This window comes from Barbus barbus (genome assembly GCF_936440315.1).
Source record: "Barbus barbus genome assembly, chromosome: 43".
NCBI lineage: Eukaryota > Metazoa > Chordata > Actinopteri > Cypriniformes > Cyprinidae > Barbus > Barbus barbus.
In genome coordinates, this window is record NC_136721.1 from 12,129,798 (window position 1) to 12,149,289 (window position 19,492).

Below are 19,492 nucleotides of genomic sequence, written 5' to 3' on the forward strand. Positions count from 1 at the left end.
TCAGACAAATTAACTTTTTTACTCTGGAAAGCAATTTGATAGAGGAATTTTTAAATTAATTTTAAGTTAAAAACTTTTTCTTTTTTTTTTTAATTGAAAAAAAAAATTAGCTTCACAAGACGTGAATTGATGGACTGGAGTTATGTGGATAACTTGTGGATTATTGGGATGCTTTTATTAGATGTTTGTACTTTCGTTCTGAAGGCACCCATTCACTGCAGAAGATCCATGGGTGAGCAAGTGATGTAATGCTAAAGTTCTCCAAATCTGTTCTGATGAAGAAACAAACTCTACCTTGGATTGCCTGAAAGGGAGTACATTTTCATTTTTGAGTGAACCATTCCTTTAAGAACTGAAAGGTTATTTGCGGAACCCAACAATGGTTCTTCTATGCCATTGCTGTGAAAACCCCCTTTTGGAACCTTTATTTTAAAGAGTGTAGAGGAGGGCAATTATATCAAAGTGTGCATGTGATCAGTGTTTTCCCACAGTGAAGTATAGCTACCTGTTTGTGTGCCCAGCGGGTGTGGGTCAGTAGCAGGGGGCTACAGTTGGCTGGTCTGCTCTGAAGGGAATGGATGAGGAGACACTTTTACTACCTTATAAAAGGCCAGACCTAGGACAGCTGTCACCCCCTACAAATAGTCATGGAAAATTCCTCAGAATTTCAGCAGAAGAGTCTCTGCACTCCTGCTGTTTCTGAAAGTAGGCTACCTCTGTTGTTTCCATCAAAGCCATTGTCTTAATGGTGTTCATCCTTTGTGTGATGAAGACGCATGATGTTCCTGGCACCGGTTAGTGTTTTACAGTTAAATCGGGAGGCCTTGCCTCCTTTTGTACCCTGTTAATTTGTGTCTGCATTCCTTTTCGACATCCCCCAATAAATATCCAGCAGTGTCAGACACAAGTGAGCTCCACCAGGACGAAAGTTAATAAGCCAAATGTATTAAAAATAGGAAGTAATTAAGACCGACGAATTGCACAGGATTTGCCTAATATAACCCAGATGGATTGGTTTGCCATTTTTTTCCCTCCTGAGTGATGGATTTGGGATTTGGTCTGGAAACAAGGAATTTGAATCTTTGAGGCCTGGAGTAAAAACAAGGCAGGAGGGTGAAGGGTGGCTGAGATGCAGGGGCCGTTCAGGAGTGGGTGGAGGGAAAGAAGTGGGACGTCCTAAGCTCATTTCTATAGCATTGCACCTTTCCTCGCATTTGTAATACACTAGCTATCACTGCTCAGGTCCTGTCTTTTGTCACAGAGCTCTAAAAACAGTCCATTAAACGAAGAGGGAGAGAGAAATCAATAGAGACAGAAGAACGAGACTTCTGCTGGACAGACTTCAGAAAGTGAGTTTCAAACCATCTGTATTTAACTCCTGTGCACTTGAAGTTTGTAAAGTTTAGCATTGCAGTACATAATACAAGTGAGATTATTAATGCATACTTGGAGAGAAAGGCATTTGATAAAGCATGCATGAGAAATGTATAATTCCAGGACATTATGCACACTGTTGTCTTGTAACAATGAAATGAGTGACAGAAATTAATCAATGCTTTGCTATCATGCTTAGATGTGACAGAAACCTTTAGTTTGAATTGGAAACAGTTGTAGTTAATGATTACAGACAAGCTGGTGGCTTGTTTTTGGACGGATCTGAGTGCATGGAATTGCCTGTGTAGTCATATCCTGTAGAGTTCAGACACTGGCCATATTTCTGCCTCTTAGGCAGGCTACTTCTGCTGTTCCAGAACAAACAGTAGAGCAAGTCCATAGAAATCAAAGTAAAGTCATGTCACTGTTTTTATATAGGACATATAAAAATAACTGGTGTACAAGAGCAGCTAAAATGGTATAATGCATTTAATCATAAAAGCAAACCCACAAAGCTACAGATAAAAATAATCTTTAATCTTGAATTGTGAGAAGTAGATGTTATGAGGAGGTCTATGATTTGTTTTACAGCTATAAAAAATAACGAGGCCTTAAAAAGAGGCTAGAACAGGTGAAATACTTTTCTAGCAGCAGCATTTTGGGCAGTATAAAGTCCCATGTGGTACATCGTAAAAAGTGGTAACCTGCAATTATCTCAAAGAGATATTTATTATCTCAAAGAAAACCCATAATTAGTTTTGTTGGTGTAAAGTATGTGATGTGAAGTTAAATAGTATATTGTATGTTACTTGACTAAAACCAGTTAATTTAAATACTCTTTTTTTTTTTCGTACAGTAGTCAGGATGAGATGAAGGTGCGAAAAACTATCTCCAGATCACTGAATGTGAGGAATGGAAAATCCGTCATGCAATATCTGATTATATGCACCAACTTGCCTTGTATATAAGAACTGCCTAGTTAGCAAGATCAAAATCACTGTACAAAACTCCAAACTCGCATTTATCACTTATCATATATGCCATGGAACAATATTTGTTGAAGAATTACAGCCATATCAATGTAAACCTAATCTCACTCTGATAAAAAGAGTGAGAATTTCTTTCCTGGTTCATGTAGGTTTGTGCTGGTCTAGCTGGTGGACAATGCTATTGTAAACACTTGCAATTGGTTAAAATTAGTTGATGCATAACACAGTATTCAGCATGTTCACAGTTTTCTTAATTTTGATCTTAATGTTATTAAGATAACATTAATGTTTATTTTTTACATATGCTAATACATTTCAATATTTCAAGTTGTATAAATTAACATTAATAAATTATTATCGAGCATGAATTAAGAATTTAACATTTACCTAGATCAGTATCTATGACATATATAGTTTTTATTTATATTTTGAATTACTTTTTATTTTTATATTTTCGGTTTTTATTTGAATTGAAAATTTTAGTAATTTTGTTGTGTTTTTGTCTTTTTTTTTTTTAAACATGTCTATATAGTGTTTATTAATTATTGTTTTAGTTATTTTAGTACATCAAGATTAATTAAATAAAACAAAAACATTAAAATTAAAAGTTTAAAAATGTATATTTTATTTTATTTCGAGAATGTTTGTTTTTTTAATGGATTTAGATGTAGTTAACCATAATAATTCTGACCTAGAATAATTAAATGCTATAAAAAACTCAGCTTTATTGTACATGTAAATTCTACAGCTAGTTAAGCTAGTTAACAATCCAAACGTGGACACCAGCACACCAGTATCCAAAACAAAACATCTGGAGGTGATCAGCAATGATGGCCTTTTCAACAGATCGCTTTCACTGCTTCCAAATGTTTATGTTGTATACTATTCCTGTTAACACGTTTATTTGCAATTACCTTTGTTGTTCTTTTTTACAAGGTCTCAGCCCCACCTGTCTGTCTGCCCTCTCCTTATTTTCCTAGAGACAACAGGAACTGAACTGACCCCCTTTACACGTCTGTTCTCGCTCTTATTGGGCCTCTTTGGCGAGAGAGTGCGCCTTAACGACAACTATACATTTGTTCATCCGTCCAGCTGTGTGTGCGGCAGGGTGAATGTCCTGTACCCTGTAACTATGAAGGCCACATATGTGCTACTTTGCGTGGGTCTGGTTGTTCTTCCTGCTACAATCTGTCAGTCTCCTGCTGAACATGACTCTTACACAGTAAGTAATTGTGACAATTTCTCCCTGTTCTTCTGTCTTCCTCTTCAGTCTTCCTTCATGCTTGAACATGTACATGCTTATTTGCCTTCCTACGTAACTCAGTATATATAGTGTGGTACTGTATACTATCAGACATCAGTTTGCATTAGAAGTCATGTTCCTGTCAATAAAAGTGTTTGAGTGTGACTGCTACATAATAAAGTGTGTTTTCTCTGCCAGGAGTGTACAGATGGCTATGAGTGGGACGTGCAGACTCAACTCTGTCGAGGTGGGTGGAAGGTCATGTGCCAGAGAAAGATAGAGAGAGATGACGAGAAAGTGATGCTTTTCTCCTCTATCTTGTTGGTTAAATGTCACATGCACATCCCTCTGTCCTGCCCCTTTGTATGGCTGCATCTTTGAATGTTAAAATACACTGTGTCCTGAGTAAAAACAACATTAAATGCAGACGATTGAAAGAAGCTGTAGATATAAAGCTGAGCAGGGTAGCCCCGCCCACTGTCAAGTCTTATTGGTCTAAAGTTCTGCTTCATATAAATGGCTAAATTAACTAGTTTATATAAATTATAACATGTTTTTCGATGTTAAAATACTTTCTAATACTTAATATTATAGATATACAGCATATCCTAAGCCAAGCACAACGCAATAAAACATTAAATGAGCAACAAGCAATAAATTAATTTAATTTGAGTTTTTGTCCTAACCAAGAAATAATGTTGTTGGTTTATTGGCCCCTTTTTCTGCAGCTTGTGGTCACTCCACCCATTTTGAAATCTGATTGGTCCAAATCCCGCTTCTTTGTCTCATCAAATGTGTTTTGATTGGTTAATAATATTGCGTGGACAAACAAAACTATTTTTTCTTTTTTTTTAAAAGAAAAGATCAAAATATACCTGTTACATAACTTCATGGTTCTTATAATTTTATTTGGTAAATTTTATATATATTTTTTATTTTATATATATATATATATATATATATATATATATATATTTTTTTTTTTTTTAATATATATATATATATTTTTTTTTTTTTTGTATATATATATATATATATATATATATGTGTGTGTGTATGTAGATGATTCTTTTTGTTTTATTTTTTTTTTTGTTTAATGGCTTTCTTTAAGGGATAGTTCACCCAAAAATAAAAATGCTATTATCATGTATTCACTCTTGTGTTGTTCCTCTCATTTATGACTTGTGTGGAACACAAAATAAGATATTTTAAAGAATGTTGGTAACCCAATAGTTTTGGTAAAAAATAACAAGAACATTCAAATTACTTGTAAACCTAAATTCTGTTCTCTGTTTCACTTAGACATAAACGAGTGTGAGACTATCCAGCAGGCTTGTCAGGGAGAGATGAAATGCTTTAATCACTATGGTGGTTACCTGTGCCTTCCTCGCTCCGCCTCCGTGATCACCGCACCTGAGCCCTCCAGCCAATCAGAGCCCAGTGTGCCTGTGGAGAGTAATGAGGCCTTTAACCCCTGTCCCGTAGGCTACAGGGCCCAAGGAGATACCTGTGTGGGTGAGTTTTTTAAGGCCAAATGCTGGCAAAGCCTATTCATGTGGTTTTAGATTGTATATGTGCATCAGTATGATATCCTGAAGCTCTTCCTCATGTTTTGGACAGACATCAATGAGTGTGAATTGGACATGCATAACTGTCAGCCCAGCCAGGAATGCATCAACACCGTGGGCACCTACACCTGTCAGTGCCCTGACGGCTACAGCAAGATTGGCATAGAGTGTGTGGGTAAGAGAAGAAATAATGTGTCTTAACATCTGTCTTTAAGATATGGATGCATCCTTAATTGCCACTTTCACAGAGTACAATTGAAGATTTATTTTGCAGTGAAAAATCAACATGGTCAGTTTAATTTAGCATAAGATTAAGCTTCTGTTCTGCAGTCTACAGTAAGTATCTCCTCTCATCTATTAGATATCGATGAGTGCAGGTACAGGTATTGTCAGCATCGCTGTGTGAACGTGCCAGGATCTTTCTCTTGTGAATGTGAGCCTGGCTTCCAGCTGGCGGGAAACAACAGATCCTGTGTTGGTAAGTCCTTAAACAACATACACTTTCCAGCAACCAAAAGTGTTGTTTACCTGCTAATATAATTATAGTAGTTTGACAAGTTAATCAAAACTCAAACATAAAAATTCTGTATTTTCTTTTCCAAAACCAGGTCATTTTCTTTATTCCATGGAACATGAAAGGAGATAGGGTCTCTTGAACTCCAAAAATAACATAAAATGAGCATAGAAAGAGGTTGATTTCTCTGTGATTTGTGCTCTATATGATAGCAGGTTACATTTCATTTTAAGGTGTCCTCGTTACACTGTAATTTTACATTTAAGTACTGAGTAATATTAATTAACTACATATACTCACTATATGGTTAGAGTTAGGATTAGGGTTTGGTTTAGGGTTACACCTGTTCACTTTTATTGTATGGAAATAGCAGCGTGAACATACTTCAGAATTTCTCCATTTGTCTCTCTTGGAAGTAAGAACATTATACAGGTTTAGAATGACATGATGGTCCCAGCAAACACAGAACCTTCCCCTAACTTTAGCATATTTTGTGAACAATAATCTACTGTAGGAACGTTCTCTGTTCTCATTTACATCTTCTTTGTTGTCAGATGTAAATGAGTGTGAGATGGGAGCAGCTTGTCAGCAAAGGTGTTACAACAGTTACGGTACGTTCCTGTGTCGCTGTGATCAAGGCTATGACCTGGGACCCGATGGCTACTCATGCAATGGTTAGTGCGTAAGTCATTACCCTAATAGTTTTTGACCAATCAGAATCAGAATCAGAATCAGAATGAGCTTTATTGGCCAAGTATGTTTACACATACAAGGAATTTGTTGTAGTGACAGAAGCTCCACAGTGCAACAGAAGGACAGTAACAGGACAGGACACAGGTAATGAAACAAAATAACAGGAAATAGCCAATGACCAATGTACAAGCAGCAAAAAAAATAAGAAATACACAATATATAATATATAATATAGGCGACTATGTATGTACAGGTCAAGTATGTGCAAATTAGAAATGAGAAAATAAAATAAGTGAGTGTGGTGAATGGATAATGTATTAGTTGTGTGTTTTACGTTTATTTATTGTGTGTTCATGAGATGTATTGACTGAGGGAAGAAACTGATCGTTCAAAACGACAAAAGAACTCGTTTAAGTCGTCTGCCAGGTGTTGATTCTCCAGAGTGCTGGGGGGTGGTGTTTTGTAGCTGGTGATGTCCTTTAATCCTAGCCACACTGAAGCCGGATCGCTGGAAGAGAATTTGTTCCTGAGCTTGTCAGAATAATTCCTCTTTGCCACTCTGATCTCCTTTTCCAGTGTGTATTTGGCCTGTTTGTACAAGACTTTATCCCCCTTTCTGTGAGCATCTTCTTTGGCCTGACGGAGCTGTCTGAGTTTGGCAGTGAACCATGGTTTGTCATTGTTGTAGAATAGATGAGTCCTGGTAGGAATGCACATGTCCTCACAGAAACTGATATAAGATGTTACAGTCTCTGTGAGCTCGTCCAGGTCATTTGCCGCAGCTTCAAAAACAGTCCAATCAGTCAGGTCGAAACAGGCTTGTAAATCCCGCTCTGTTTCGTTAGTCCATCTTTTAACAGATCTTAATACAGGCTTCGCAGACTTAAGTTTCTGCCTGTAGGATGGAATAAGATGAACCAAACAGTGATCAGAGAGTCCTAAAGCTGCTCGTGGAACCGAGTGATATGCGTCCTTTATTGTTGTGTAACAGTGATCCAATATATTACTGTCTCTGGTGGGACATGTAACATGCTGTCTGTATTTTGGCAGTTCACGGGAGAGATTTGCTTTATTAAAGTCCCCGAGAATGATTAAAACAGAGTCCGGGTGTTGTTGCTCACTCTCTGTGATCATATCAGCGCAATTGACGATGTGCTGATTGTAATTGGTTTTCTTTCTCTCCTCCCAGATATTGATGAGTGCAGCTATTCCAGTTTCCTTTGCCAGTTTCAGTGTGTGAACGAGCCTGGAAGATTCTCCTGTGTTTGTCCAGAAGGTTACGAGCTAGTTGGAACACGACTCTGCCAAGGTATTGAAACAAAATCCCTTTTTCTTTAAACTTGACTCTTGTAATCACATTTCACTTGGTTTCAGATTGTTATAATTCTGTGTGTAGATGTGAATGAGTGTGAGACAGGCACTCATCAGTGTGTGGAGGGACAGGTCTGTGTGAACATCCATGGTGGACATCAGTGTGTCAACTCCAACCGCTGCCAGGACCCCTACATCCAGGTCTCAGAGAAGTGAGCCATGTTCTATTGGTTTAAAGGCAAATTGTAATTGAATCAAAATCATATTTTGACGCTTTTCAGTATTTAACACCCCTTTCCCTTTTTCCTTGTTTACTTTCTTTCTGTCCAGTCGTTGTATATGTCCAGTGGTGAAGCCAGAGTGTCGTGACCTGCCCTTCTCCATTGTGCATCGATACATGAGCATCACCTCCGAGCGCTCCGTTCCCTCCGACATCTTCCAGATCCAGGCCACCAGCGTCTATCCTGGAGCCTACAACTCCTTCCGCATTCGTTCTGGAGACGAAAATGAAGAATTCTACATACGGGTTAGTCAGAGACACACAACACCCTTTAAACGTCAGTTTCATAACTTAGGTTACATAACGTGTGATCGAGTAAATACTGGTGCAATCATTCATTTGGGTTCACGTGGCTCATGTTTTTGAAAGAAGTTTCTTAGGCTTTGATCCAAATACAGTAAAAACAGTAATATTATTACAAGAATTTTAACAATTGTTTTCTATTTTAATGCATTTTAAAATGACATTTATTCCTGGCAAAGCTGAATTTTCAGCATCATTACTCCAGTCTTCAGTGTCACATGATCCTTCAGAAATCATTCTAATATGATTATAGTACATCAGGGATGGGCAACTTCGGTCCTGGAGGGCCACTGTCCTACAGAGTTTAGCTCCAACCCTAATCAAACACACCTGCCTGTAGCTTTCTAGTGACCTTGAAGACCTTGATTAGCTGGTTCAGGTGTGTTTGATTAGGGTTGGAGCTAAACTCTGCAGGACAGTGGCCCTCCAGGACCGAAGTTGCCCATCCCTGTAGTACATAATGATTTGGTGATCAAGAAACATTTCTCATTATTATCAATGTTGAAAACAGCTGTGCTGCTTAATAATTGTATGAAAATCATGTGGAAAATTCTGTGAAATGTTTAAATTTATAATTATTTGATGAAAAGAACAACATTTATTTGAAATAGAAAAATTGCTGAAAAATGTTTTATTAAAACAAAAACAACAACATAATGGCCCCAAACTTTTAAACAGTATTTTATTTTATTTTATTTTATAATCTTAAATATTTTTATCATCTTTAACATGTTCAAGTCTTTGTTTGAAGCTTAATTTTGAGCTCTGAAAATCGCAAAACTTTCAGTCTGAGTTTAAATAAAAAATCTCAGCTTCTCCTTCTTGTGGACTCATTTATTTTTGTCATTTCTTGTTCTTAGCAAATCAACAACATCAGTTCCATGTTGGTGTTGGCCAGAGCAGTGACGGGACCGAAGGAGTACGTCCTCGATCTAGAGATGGTGTCTGTCAATCCTCTCATGAACTACCAGACCAGCTCTGTTCTGCGTCTCTCCATTTATGTCGGGCCTCATGCTTTCTGAGGAGAGAGAGATAGAGAGACAAACGTAGGAAAAATACTGTATTACAGAAGATTTTTTTTTTTCTATTTCTGCTTTTATGTATTGAAATTTGGCAACACAATTCACCACCTATTGATGTGAAATCATCTTTTTTGTGGCTGACTTTGGTCGATGACTGCAGGCCTATTCTGGGAAGTGCCAAAGCATCTGAACATTCATTCCTCTCACTTTGTCATTCTTACACATACATGCAGCATACAAGCACACACACAAACACACATATATCTGCTGCAGATATTTCAGAAATCTATCATTAGTTATTAGTACCAGCTAACAAAATAAAACAAAAAAACTTAAGATTTATCTAACCTACATACAATACACATTGCAAAGAACTTTTGTAATTACGTTTATCTAGTATAATCTCAGAAAACACTAACAAACTAAAGAACAATCCAGGTTTCTGGATAAGCCTTGAATGAAACATGCAGAGAACAAATTTCATTGTAAATATTTTGTGAAACCAATTTTACGTAAGTTGTTGTATTTTCTCTTATGCTTATTGAATTCAATTCTCCTGCTTGTGTTTACTCAATTAGACTCCAAAATTAAATATTTTTTTTTGTTTTACTTTTTGCTGAATTATATTGTTAAAGTAAAAAAATGACATTGTAAAAGTCATACATTAAAAATAAACAAAAATATTTTCTAATCCTCCCTTTTTATGATCTTTTTGCTCATTATTTTTCCTTTCTTGTCTGTATTCTGAAAATATCCCATTTTATGTACATGCTAATAATTCGGGTAAAGTTTCTGTTGATTATCAGCGTTTATGACAAGCATAAATGAAATGTATTACTCAGGTGTCTCCACATGGTGACAGTGTAACACTGGAGCACACATGCTGAGTTTGACCTTTTTTGCTTTTAGCTGAAAGAACCATAATTAAGTCACGTTTAAGGTCCAAAGTTAACAAAATGTCACATTTATTTTATTTTTTAGTTGTTATTTTAGAGCTACTGTACTTTGAAGCTACTGTACCTAAAATTAATTTTTCATTTTGGACAGGACAAGTTAATGAATAAAAAGTAACAGAATGACTACTATATAAAAACCGATACCTTTAAATGCTAATTGGCATATTCCAAAAAGGTTTGTGTTTTTGCAGGCCATTCATTAACATAATTTCATCAATGGACTGGTCATCTCACACTTGTTTTGGAACAAAACGAGTAGGAAGTTCTGTTTGAGTCAGTGTCTGATATATTACTGCTATGTGTGCGAAAGGATCTGTGTGTTAATTATAACGACATGCAATGTATTGTCAAATAATAAGTGTGAATTTAGCCTAGTGTAGCTCCAGCAGGGAAATGATGAGCTCATTGATGGTCAGTGTTGGCACAGAGGGCTTGTGGGCAGTGCAGCAGATGGATGTAGGTGTGATAGGAGTAGCTGAGCTCAGTGGCAATCATATCAAATAATCCTGTAATATTTTACATTCTTGGGTTTTCTAAGACTTCGAAGGTCTTTCTCCTGTGGAGCACAAATGAAGGTATTTTGAAGAATGTTGGTAACTAAACAGCTTTTGTTCCCAATGGACGTCAATGGGAACAGAAACTCTTTTGTTATCAACATTCTTTAAAATATCTTCTTGTGTTCGGCAGTGTGTATACAGGTTTAGAGTAAATGATGACAGAATTTTCATTTTTGTGTGAACTATTCATTCGGTATATGCATTTTTTAAATTTGTTTTGTTGTGGCTATGACCGCTTTCAACGAAAACCCAATTAATGTATGTTAGGTTAACATTTAAATGTTCATATGCCTGTTTATAAATAGCTGCATTTTCTCTAAAAATAAACAAGGCTAGTTATTTTCATTAACGGAGAGGGAAATGGGGGCTTTGGAGCTATTTTTGTGGTTTCGAAGAGTAATGTTACAGTGGGTTATAAGGAGAGTAATTTTCCTGTCCACCCCCTCAAATACACGTCATAATCGGGCCATTAAAACATATTATTCTCTGATCACCATGAATGACTGAAACAATACATGTACACTCTTGTCGTGAAATTCGAAATATTACCTTTCCTCTCATTTTTGTAGGTAATTTGAACTCATTTTCATCCCACACAGATCAGGTTTACAAGATGACAAGGAGAAAAATGTTTCTTCAAACCAGAAAGAATCATGCAACGTGACCTTCCAAGTAATTTAATGTGCTCTGGTGTGAAAGCAATGACAAGGTGAGTTAGCTTTCGTCTCAAAGAAGCTTGTTACATCGCCAAAAAGGGTGACTTTTTAAACATATAGGAAGATTTACCTTTACTTTTGGTTTTAGGATATTAATAAATGCCACTTAATTGATGGAGGTTAAATGTTGTGACTTCTTCTGTTGGGTTCAAATTGGTGGTCTGCTCGAGAACAACCATCATTTCGCATCTCTTGCAATGCGCAAATTTTGTTACTAAGATACTGCAGCTCTGTTGCCATGGGTGCAGAGATACAGAGATGGTCAAGTATCAGCTTCTAGTATAAACCCCTAAATAAAAAAAAGAATAGAAAAGATACGAAGACAGGGATGCTACAAGTGAAACACACTGTGCTTTTTGTTACCAAAATTCATCACATGTGGCAACATATTGTCCTGAATATGGAGTCCAAATTAGGATGGATTTTTTTGTGCCATACACAACATAAGCCAAGAAGACCTTGAGAATTTTCCTGCTATTTTTTCATGGATTCGATGTGAGATAATTACCCGTGTGTTCTTTTGATTCTTCGAAAATGACCGAAGTTCAATGCATATTAAAAGATGTACATGTGAACAGATTATGAGCATTACACATCTTCTCCAAGAAATACCATCCCCCATTTTTCTGATTTCAGCAGATGGCTGTGCCGCCCACGTAATAAACAAAAAAGTCCAGTGGGAGCTCAAGGGTTAGGGTGACAGATCCCTCTCTGCAGAGATCTGTCTCCCAAGGGCCAGGTCCACATCATCCAGCAAAACTTTTCATCAATATTGATAGCATATGTTCTGAGCGACGTCAAATGCTGTGGCTGTCCAACAGTTCTATCGTCCAGCCTCCTATTTACATCCATTATAGCTCAAAGGCTAAAAGATTTTGTTATTTGATCAGTAATAGTCATAATTGCACAGGCTAGACATAAAAAAGGATAATGGCAGTCAGATACCCCATAGGATGTGAAATATTACAAACAAGGAAGTGTGAGTCAGACTTATTTAACCTCAGGACAAAAAACTGACACATCACCTCTGCAGGTGATGGATGGATGCCAGAACCAAAATACAAGCAGGCATCTGATGCCCCACAATATTCTAAATTAATGTTGTTTAAAAGTTACAGAAGTCCATCGAACACATATGGATCTGTCTGTCCTTGAGCAGTAGAATCTTATAGAAAACTGAAATCGGTTTGAAATAAATGAGCACTGTTGCTGGGTGTTAAAAATAGCCCAAGCGACTAAGGAGAAAGAAAAAAGCAGGCGCAGTTACAAGGTTGCAGTTTGAACAGGCTTCATCATCCGTAGGAGAGGGAGGAGGGAGATGTGTAGGCGAGAACTTTGCTCACGTACGATCGCTGTTCGGTGTTTAAAAGTTTTGTAAACACACAAAATGCATGCATGCACTTGTCTACAAATAAAGAAGCCATTAAGAACCATCGTTGGCTCCCCAAATAATTTTTCAGTGAGCAGTTCTTAAAAGATTTTAAGAAAAAAAAAAATAGATTTACTGAAAATGTACTCAAAGACGTAGATGAGTTTGTTTCTTTATCGGAACAGATTTGAAGAAATTTAGCATTACGTCACTTGCTCACCAATGGATCCTCTGCAGTGAATGGGTGCCGTCAGAATCAGAGTTCTGATATAAGAACAGATAAAAACATTTAAATATTCCACAAGAAAGACATAAGAAATTCATCAAGTTTTTAACTTCAAATCTTTGGGTTCCTCTATACATAATATTGCTTTCTGTAGTGAAAAAGTAGTGTCTCATCTGAATCAAGAGAGAAAAATGCACAGATTAAGCACTGTTTACAAATGAAGAAATAGCTTTTCACATCACAATATATTAACTGATGGACTAGAGTCATTTGGATTACTTGTGGATTATTGTTATGTTTTTATCAGCTGGTTGAACTCTCATTCTGACGGCATCCATTCACTGCAGAGGATTTTCAGGAAATGTTTTATTTTTATTTTTGAGTGATATATATATATATACTTTTTTTGTAGTATGAAGAACATTTTAAATATCTAAAGAACCTTATTTGAGACTTTTAATGTGATTGAAAGGTTTCATGGATTTTCTTAATGAAATCCTTGGATGCCAAAAAAGAGCCTTTATTTTTTAGAAGTGCATGGAACTAAAGTCTAAATAAGCTCTTAACTACAGTAAAATGTATTCTTCTTATGAATCAGTGAGGTAGGTCACGATGTCACAGATGATCAAAGCATATAGGGATGAAAATAGACAGGATAATTTGGCCATATAAAGGGCTCAGCAGATGAGATCCCACTTTATCACAATATATTGTTTACAAGTGATATGAATCATGACATGGCACGTGACTTTTAATACATGTTACTTTAAGTTTGTTGAGTTTGAGCTTCAGATGATGACCATTACCATCCTCAGTCTTGTCCTGCTCAGGTATTTTGAAAGACATGTTGCCAAGCAACAGATTATCCCTGTTCTTTAAAGTAAAAGAGTGAGGACCTTGATTCTTCTGGCTTTAAAATAAACATGAACATAAAGAAGAAGAAACTATAAAACCAGATAAGTGTCCTTCAAACTGTTCATTCACTTCTCCTTATCTTCTCCTTCCTCTCACTCTCTCTCTCTCTCTCTCCAGTGAAAACTATTTTCTGTTTTGTTCCGTTATTCACATGTAAGCTTACTAAGAAAAAAGAGAAAGGCAATAGAAAGACTGAAAATGAGTCTGAAATGATTTTCTCAAGAGTTTTAAACTCATAGTATAAAATGTTTTTGATTTGTTAATAATCAGTAGGCTAATACTCCTATTAATAATATCAACTCTGCTTGAAATGCTTAACCATATGCATGACTTACATGTTGTGGCCTGTTTATTAAAAGTATAAATATAAAATAAGAAAATAAGAAATCTAGCAGGCTAATAGCATTCTATACAAATTTCAAATTTAATAAAAAAAAAAGATCTGTCTTGTTATTTATAAAATTAATTGTATTATACAATTTTGTGATACTTTGTTTTGATATGTTTTGTCAGTAGGGGGCGATCTTACAATGTCAACCCTGTTACCATCATTTTCTGTAGAATGATATTTAAAAAATGCTATTTTTAAAAATATCAAAATAAAAATAGAACGTGACCTTAAAAATTAATCGTAGGCTATTTTTAATATAACAATATATAACTATATAGCTTGTTTAAACTTAAAATTATATAATTATATTACAGCATATAATATTTACAGTCTATTCAATTATTTTTTCTCTTATAATCATACAATAAATCCTTTTCAAATCACCCTATCAAACTGTAAACCTGTTTGATAGATTGACCCACCACAGCCTATATTCGTGATTCAGTTTGCTGTAAAATGATATTTCAACGATCATGTTGCGTGTGGGGGCAGTCGTGGGATAAAACACTTATTTTCTTAATCGTGGTTATTGTTTGTTTTCTATTTTCATTGCATGGGTGGCATGATGTAATTGGTGATTGTGAGCTATCAGCCTCCTACTAATTGCTTTGATGAAGAACCAATAACCACAGGCACATCTACAGTTTTCAATGAGCATATTACTGAAACTCATTGACATGAGATATAAATTCTTACTCCTAATCCCGTCCCCAGATAACAGCATTTAGCAGCAAAATTCTGTTACAGCAGCTCGCGGCCAGATGCACCTGCTCTGAGCGCGCAACAGGGTGGAAAGTTTGGACCACTGCCTTCGTCTAGATTTGTCCAAATCTGGCTTTGCGCGTTGAAAGGGATCCCATATTTATCCTACGTCACTATCACAGCAGCAAAATGCAGAGATAGTAGGAGATCAGATTCAAATCCATTTATGCACGCCCCCTCCCAACATTTCTTCAGGCGCCTCTATATAAAGGATCTGGAGGCAATGTTGCCATCAGAAGCTTCACGCGAAAGCGAGAGAGAGATCCATAGCATACCAACAGTACAATTTAAGAGACGGCAGAGGATATATGGGCAAAGAAAAAATGTTTTTCTCAATTACTGAGTAGTTTTTTTAAAAAGATACTATCCGAAACATACAAGAAGTGGCGTCTGCCCCAAACGATGGCTGAGTAGCTCTATCAGCAGTCAGTTTTTACAGTTATTACTCGTCCGTTCCAACGATTCTTTGGACTCGACAAAATGTACCGGTCCACTAAAGGAGCATCAAAGGCTCGGAGGGATCAAATCAACGCAGAAATTCGCAACTTGAAAGATCTTCTGCCCATCTCCGATGCCGACAAAGCTCGTCTTTCCTACCTTCACATCATGTCCCTAGCCTGCATTTACACAAGAAAGTCCGTCTTTTTCTCTCAAGGTAGGGTTAACTTAAAAAAGCACTTTGGAAAATTATACTGAGAGATTTTGAATGGAGTTCTTGAGTTGATATTCGAATATAAAGTTATGGATGTTGCGTTAACTCTTCAGATCAGTGTATTTGATTTTAGTTTCTTGAAAAGTTACTTAAAATATGCATAAAAAAAAGCAAAGCGATTTTTTTTTACAAGCTTAGAGCAGATAATGTCACATATCTGAGTAATCTCTGTCTCTGTCCAGAGTTCTGAAAGTTGCTGGTCTCTGTCTATGGTGCTGATTTTGAGCTATTTGTGTGGATGTTGCTTTAGATTACTTTCTCATCGCTTGAGATTAAGAATTTGTACTATGTACATGCAGATCTTTATTTTGAGATTTCCATGTTTTGTCTTGATCAGTGGCAGCAGGTCATGATGTGAGCGGGAGCATCCTGTCTTTGCCAGAACTCTCAGATCTGCTGCACACACTACCAGGGTTTCTCCTAGTGCTGACGAGTGAAGGAAAAATCCTGTATCTATCGGACAATGTCGCAGAGCACCTTGGCCATTCCATGGTAAGAAACAAATTGTAAAATAAGTAGTTCATCTAACTTTTTAGTACTTTGTTAGGAAAATAATGCTGAAAATAATTATTTGGACTTCATTAAGGTGGATCTGGTGGCTCAGAGTGACAGCGTGTATGATATAATAGACCCGGCCGACCACTTCATCATGAGAGGCAACCTTGTGCCAATCACCACACCTGACACAGGTAATTTACACTGTTGGTTTGACACCTTGTTTTAACATAAATAATTTGAGATGTATTGTACATGATAGAAAAAATAATAATTTGTCACTCTTTTTTTTCTAGACCGTCTCTTTCGCTGCCGCTTCAGCACTTCAAAGTTTGTAAGGAGACAGGGATCAGGCAACAAAATGACTTTGGTTCGGGCTCGCTGTCTGCCACTTCCATACCACACATCCTCTTACTGGACCTCCAATCCAGTGTGGGTGTGTTTTTGCTCCCCACTGGAGTCCAGCGTCCCTCAGGTGTCGTTGGCTAGGAATCCTCTCCCCACTCCTCCTGCAGAGCAGTCTTTCCTCCTGTCCTGTTTCCAGTCTCAGCACAGCCGGGACATGAGAATCCATGCTGCTCAGGACAGGTACAGTATGAGTCCTGTGAATGTCCCTGACGGTATATGATTATGTATTTGAGAGTGAGGGAATAATCCTGTTGTGTTTGTCTCTCTCTGACAGTGTAAGCGTGTACCTTGGCTATGACATAGAGACTCTGCGTTCTCGGTCATGGTACAGTCTGATTCATCCTCGTGATCTCTCGCACGCCTCTGCACAACACTGCGCCCTGTGTGAGTACATAACTTTATTTATTTATTTTCATTTTAAATTTGATGCCATATATAAAAAAACTGATCCAGTAAATGTGGTTTGTTAATTGGCCATTGTGTCCTATTTCAGTACATGAAGGTGGGGATAAGCAGGTGGAGATGGTGGTCCAGGTAGAGGCAGCAGATCATTCATGGGTCTGGCTTTACATTGTTCTTCATCTGGAGACTGGAGAATATCCCATCAACAGCCACAACTACGTTATAAGGTATAAAGGCTACCAACTTTTAAGTTGAATATACTATAAAATAAAAATAATTATATTTACAATTTTAGTACAATTATTATTATTAAATAATAAAAATGTGCTTAATTAGATTTTTTTTATTTTATTAAACTTAATTTTATACATTACTATTATTAATAATTATTATTATTAATAGATATAATATTAATATTATTATTATATTAATAGTAGTGACAAATATAATTTTTAATGTTTTTAATTAACTTTTAATAATGGTAATATTAAGTATTATTATTATTATTATATTAATAATAGTGACAAATATAATTTTTACTGTCTTTCATAAACTTTTAATAATGGTAATATTAAGTATTATTATTGTTGTTTTTATTATTATTGAAATTTAATGTTTTTAAGATGTTTTATAATATCTTTTATATTTTTATTATATTTAATATATTTCAATACTATAATTTACAATAATAGTATTTATTTTTAAATCTTAAACATATTTATAAAATAATTAACAATCTGTCATTTTCTCTACCCTTCCCTCAGTGAGTCTGAAGCCTGGTCGGTGCGTCAGCAGTTGTATTCAGAGCAGAACCAGCTGGCTCTCCTGTACCAGGAGGCACGCCAGAGCTCTGACCCCCTGTCCAGCCCAGACCAGGTCTTCACACCCAGCAGCAGTGGCCTGTCCTCCCAGTCCTTCGACTTCAGCTTCACCACTTCTGGCCGAAGCTCCTCTGAGGAGCTCCCTAGCACCTCTGCCCCAACCAGCATGGCACTCGACCCTCTTCAGAGCTTTTCTCAGGATGAAGAGAGCCATCCACAACTGCATGGCGGTCACCAGATGTGGAGATCAGCCATGACTGTTTCCCCTGAACATCTAAGCAACATTCCGAGTCTTTCTGCTGTTCCCCAAACCCATGTCACCCCTCCGCCCCTTCCTCCATTTAAACCTCCTCCTAAGCGTCAAAGCTCAGAGGAGTTCATTTGCACACCTCCTTACACTCCAAGACTCGGAGGGGGGAGTTTCATGTTCGGTGAAGAGACATTTAAATCAGACCATAGCAATGTAGTCAAAATGAGGCAGTCTATAACCTCGGCGTCCCTTCCCGCAAGCATCGGCCCCACTCAGCACTGCCGCAAACGCCTATATGAAACGCTACCGCCTACTCCAGACAGCCCAGGCAGTGACGAATGCATTCTCATGGCGCTGCCGGAGATCAGAGGACCTCTGTACGTAGACATTCCCCATTTCCCATTCCACAATCCCCCCGAGGGCCTTTTAACCCCCGAGGCCTCACCCACCAAAAAGCCCTGTTTGAGTTTCTTCCCTCGGGAAGACGATTCGGAAAGAGAGCGAATGGAGATCTCGCTCCTGGCTCAGTACATTAGCACTTTAGCTGAAGGTTTCTGTCACAGCCACCCACAAAACACATCGGCTCTCCCTCATCACGCATCGTTTGATGGTCCAAACTCCTCACTGGCTCACATTGATGTCTTTATGTTTGAGGAGAAAGCAGTAGATGGCATCCCTCTTCCAAATCTGCCATCCATCTCCCCCGTACCTCCCTCGCCTTACTCATCAGAGCCGTCCTACGCTCAGCGCTCTCCGAGCCGCAGTTCCCCTGTCCACGCGCAGGAGGAGGCGGCAATTCTGAACGGTGTACACCACCTCTGTAGCGTCCAGTCGACGCACCGTAATCGCATGGCCGGGGGTGGGCCGCAGGAAGTCGAGACACCCAACGAGGACGTGGAGACGATGTCCACCCCAGGGTCCACTGCACTTCCTGCCCTCACTCCTGCTCTGCCTTGTGCCCAGTCCCTCCTAGAGGAGCTGGTCACCATGGAACCTGTGTTTGGGGCAGCCGCCCCGATGAGTCCTGCCGAGAGGCAACAAGATGAGTTGTATCAACTCCCTCATCAAGGCGGACAACAGATCTTCTACCAAGGTGAGGATCTGTGACATTTTTTTTTACAATTTTAGCATGTCAGTATCTCAAAGTTTTTGTATCTAAACTGTGCTTTTTCTCTTTCCTTTCCTACAGATGGAACCAGTGATCACATGTTTTAA

The 19,492-nt window shown here is 37.6% G+C and overlaps 2 protein-coding genes across 3 annotated transcripts; both read left to right on the plus strand.

Moving 5' to 3' along the window:
• Nucleotides 1–1,185: 1,185 nt before the first annotated feature.
• LOC306862347 (EGF-containing fibulin-like extracellular matrix protein 2) lies at nt 1,186–9,993 on the plus strand. Of its 2 annotated transcripts, none has more exons than XM_079405110.1 (11): nt 1,186–1,349; nt 3,344–3,585; nt 3,805–3,853; nt 4,909–5,121; nt 5,227–5,349; nt 5,536–5,652; nt 6,243–6,362; nt 7,571–7,690; nt 7,778–7,904; nt 8,023–8,218; nt 9,136–9,993. In XM_079405110.1, exons 2-11 carry the CDS (start codon nt 3,496–3,498, stop codon nt 9,295–9,297), a joined length of 1,317 nt encoding a protein of 438 aa, XP_079261236.1. In that variant the 5' UTR covers nt 1,186–1,349; nt 3,344–3,495; the 3' UTR covers nt 9,298–9,993. The 2 variants fall into 2 exon arrangements, with proteins under 2 accessions (XP_079261236.1, XP_079261237.1); XM_079405111.1 differs by having other exon boundaries at nt 1,219–1,349; nt 3,300–3,585.
• A 5,649-nt stretch (nt 9,994–15,642) lies between these two features.
• Nucleotides 15,643–19,492, plus strand: LOC306862931 (neuronal PAS domain-containing protein 4B-like; the record flags this gene model as incomplete). The annotated part of the gene is made up of 8 exons (XM_079406043.1): nt 15,643–15,844; nt 16,239–16,393; nt 16,488–16,590; nt 16,693–16,984; nt 17,079–17,188; nt 17,298–17,433; nt 17,971–19,370; nt 19,467–19,492. Exons 1-8 carry the CDS (start codon nt 15,670–15,672, stop codon nt 19,490–19,492), a joined length of 2,397 nt encoding a protein of 798 aa, XP_079262169.1. The 5' UTR covers nt 15,643–15,669.

What these genes read in the sequence shown, in the direction of transcription:
- LOC306862347 (XM_079405110.1), top strand. Translation starts at nt 3,496, where the DNA reads ATGAAGGCCACATATGTGCTACTTTGCGTGGGTCTGGTTGTTCTTCCT. An exon ending in CTGAACATGACTCTTACACA is followed by an intron (nt 3,586 to 3,804) that starts GTAAGTAATTGT and finishes TTTCTCTGCCAG; the next exon opens with GAGTGTACAGATGGCTATGA. An exon ending in TACATCCAGGTCTCAGAGAA is followed by an intron (nt 7,905 to 8,022) that starts GTGAGCCATGTT and finishes CTTTCTGTCCAG; the next exon opens with TCGTTGTATATGTCCAGTGG.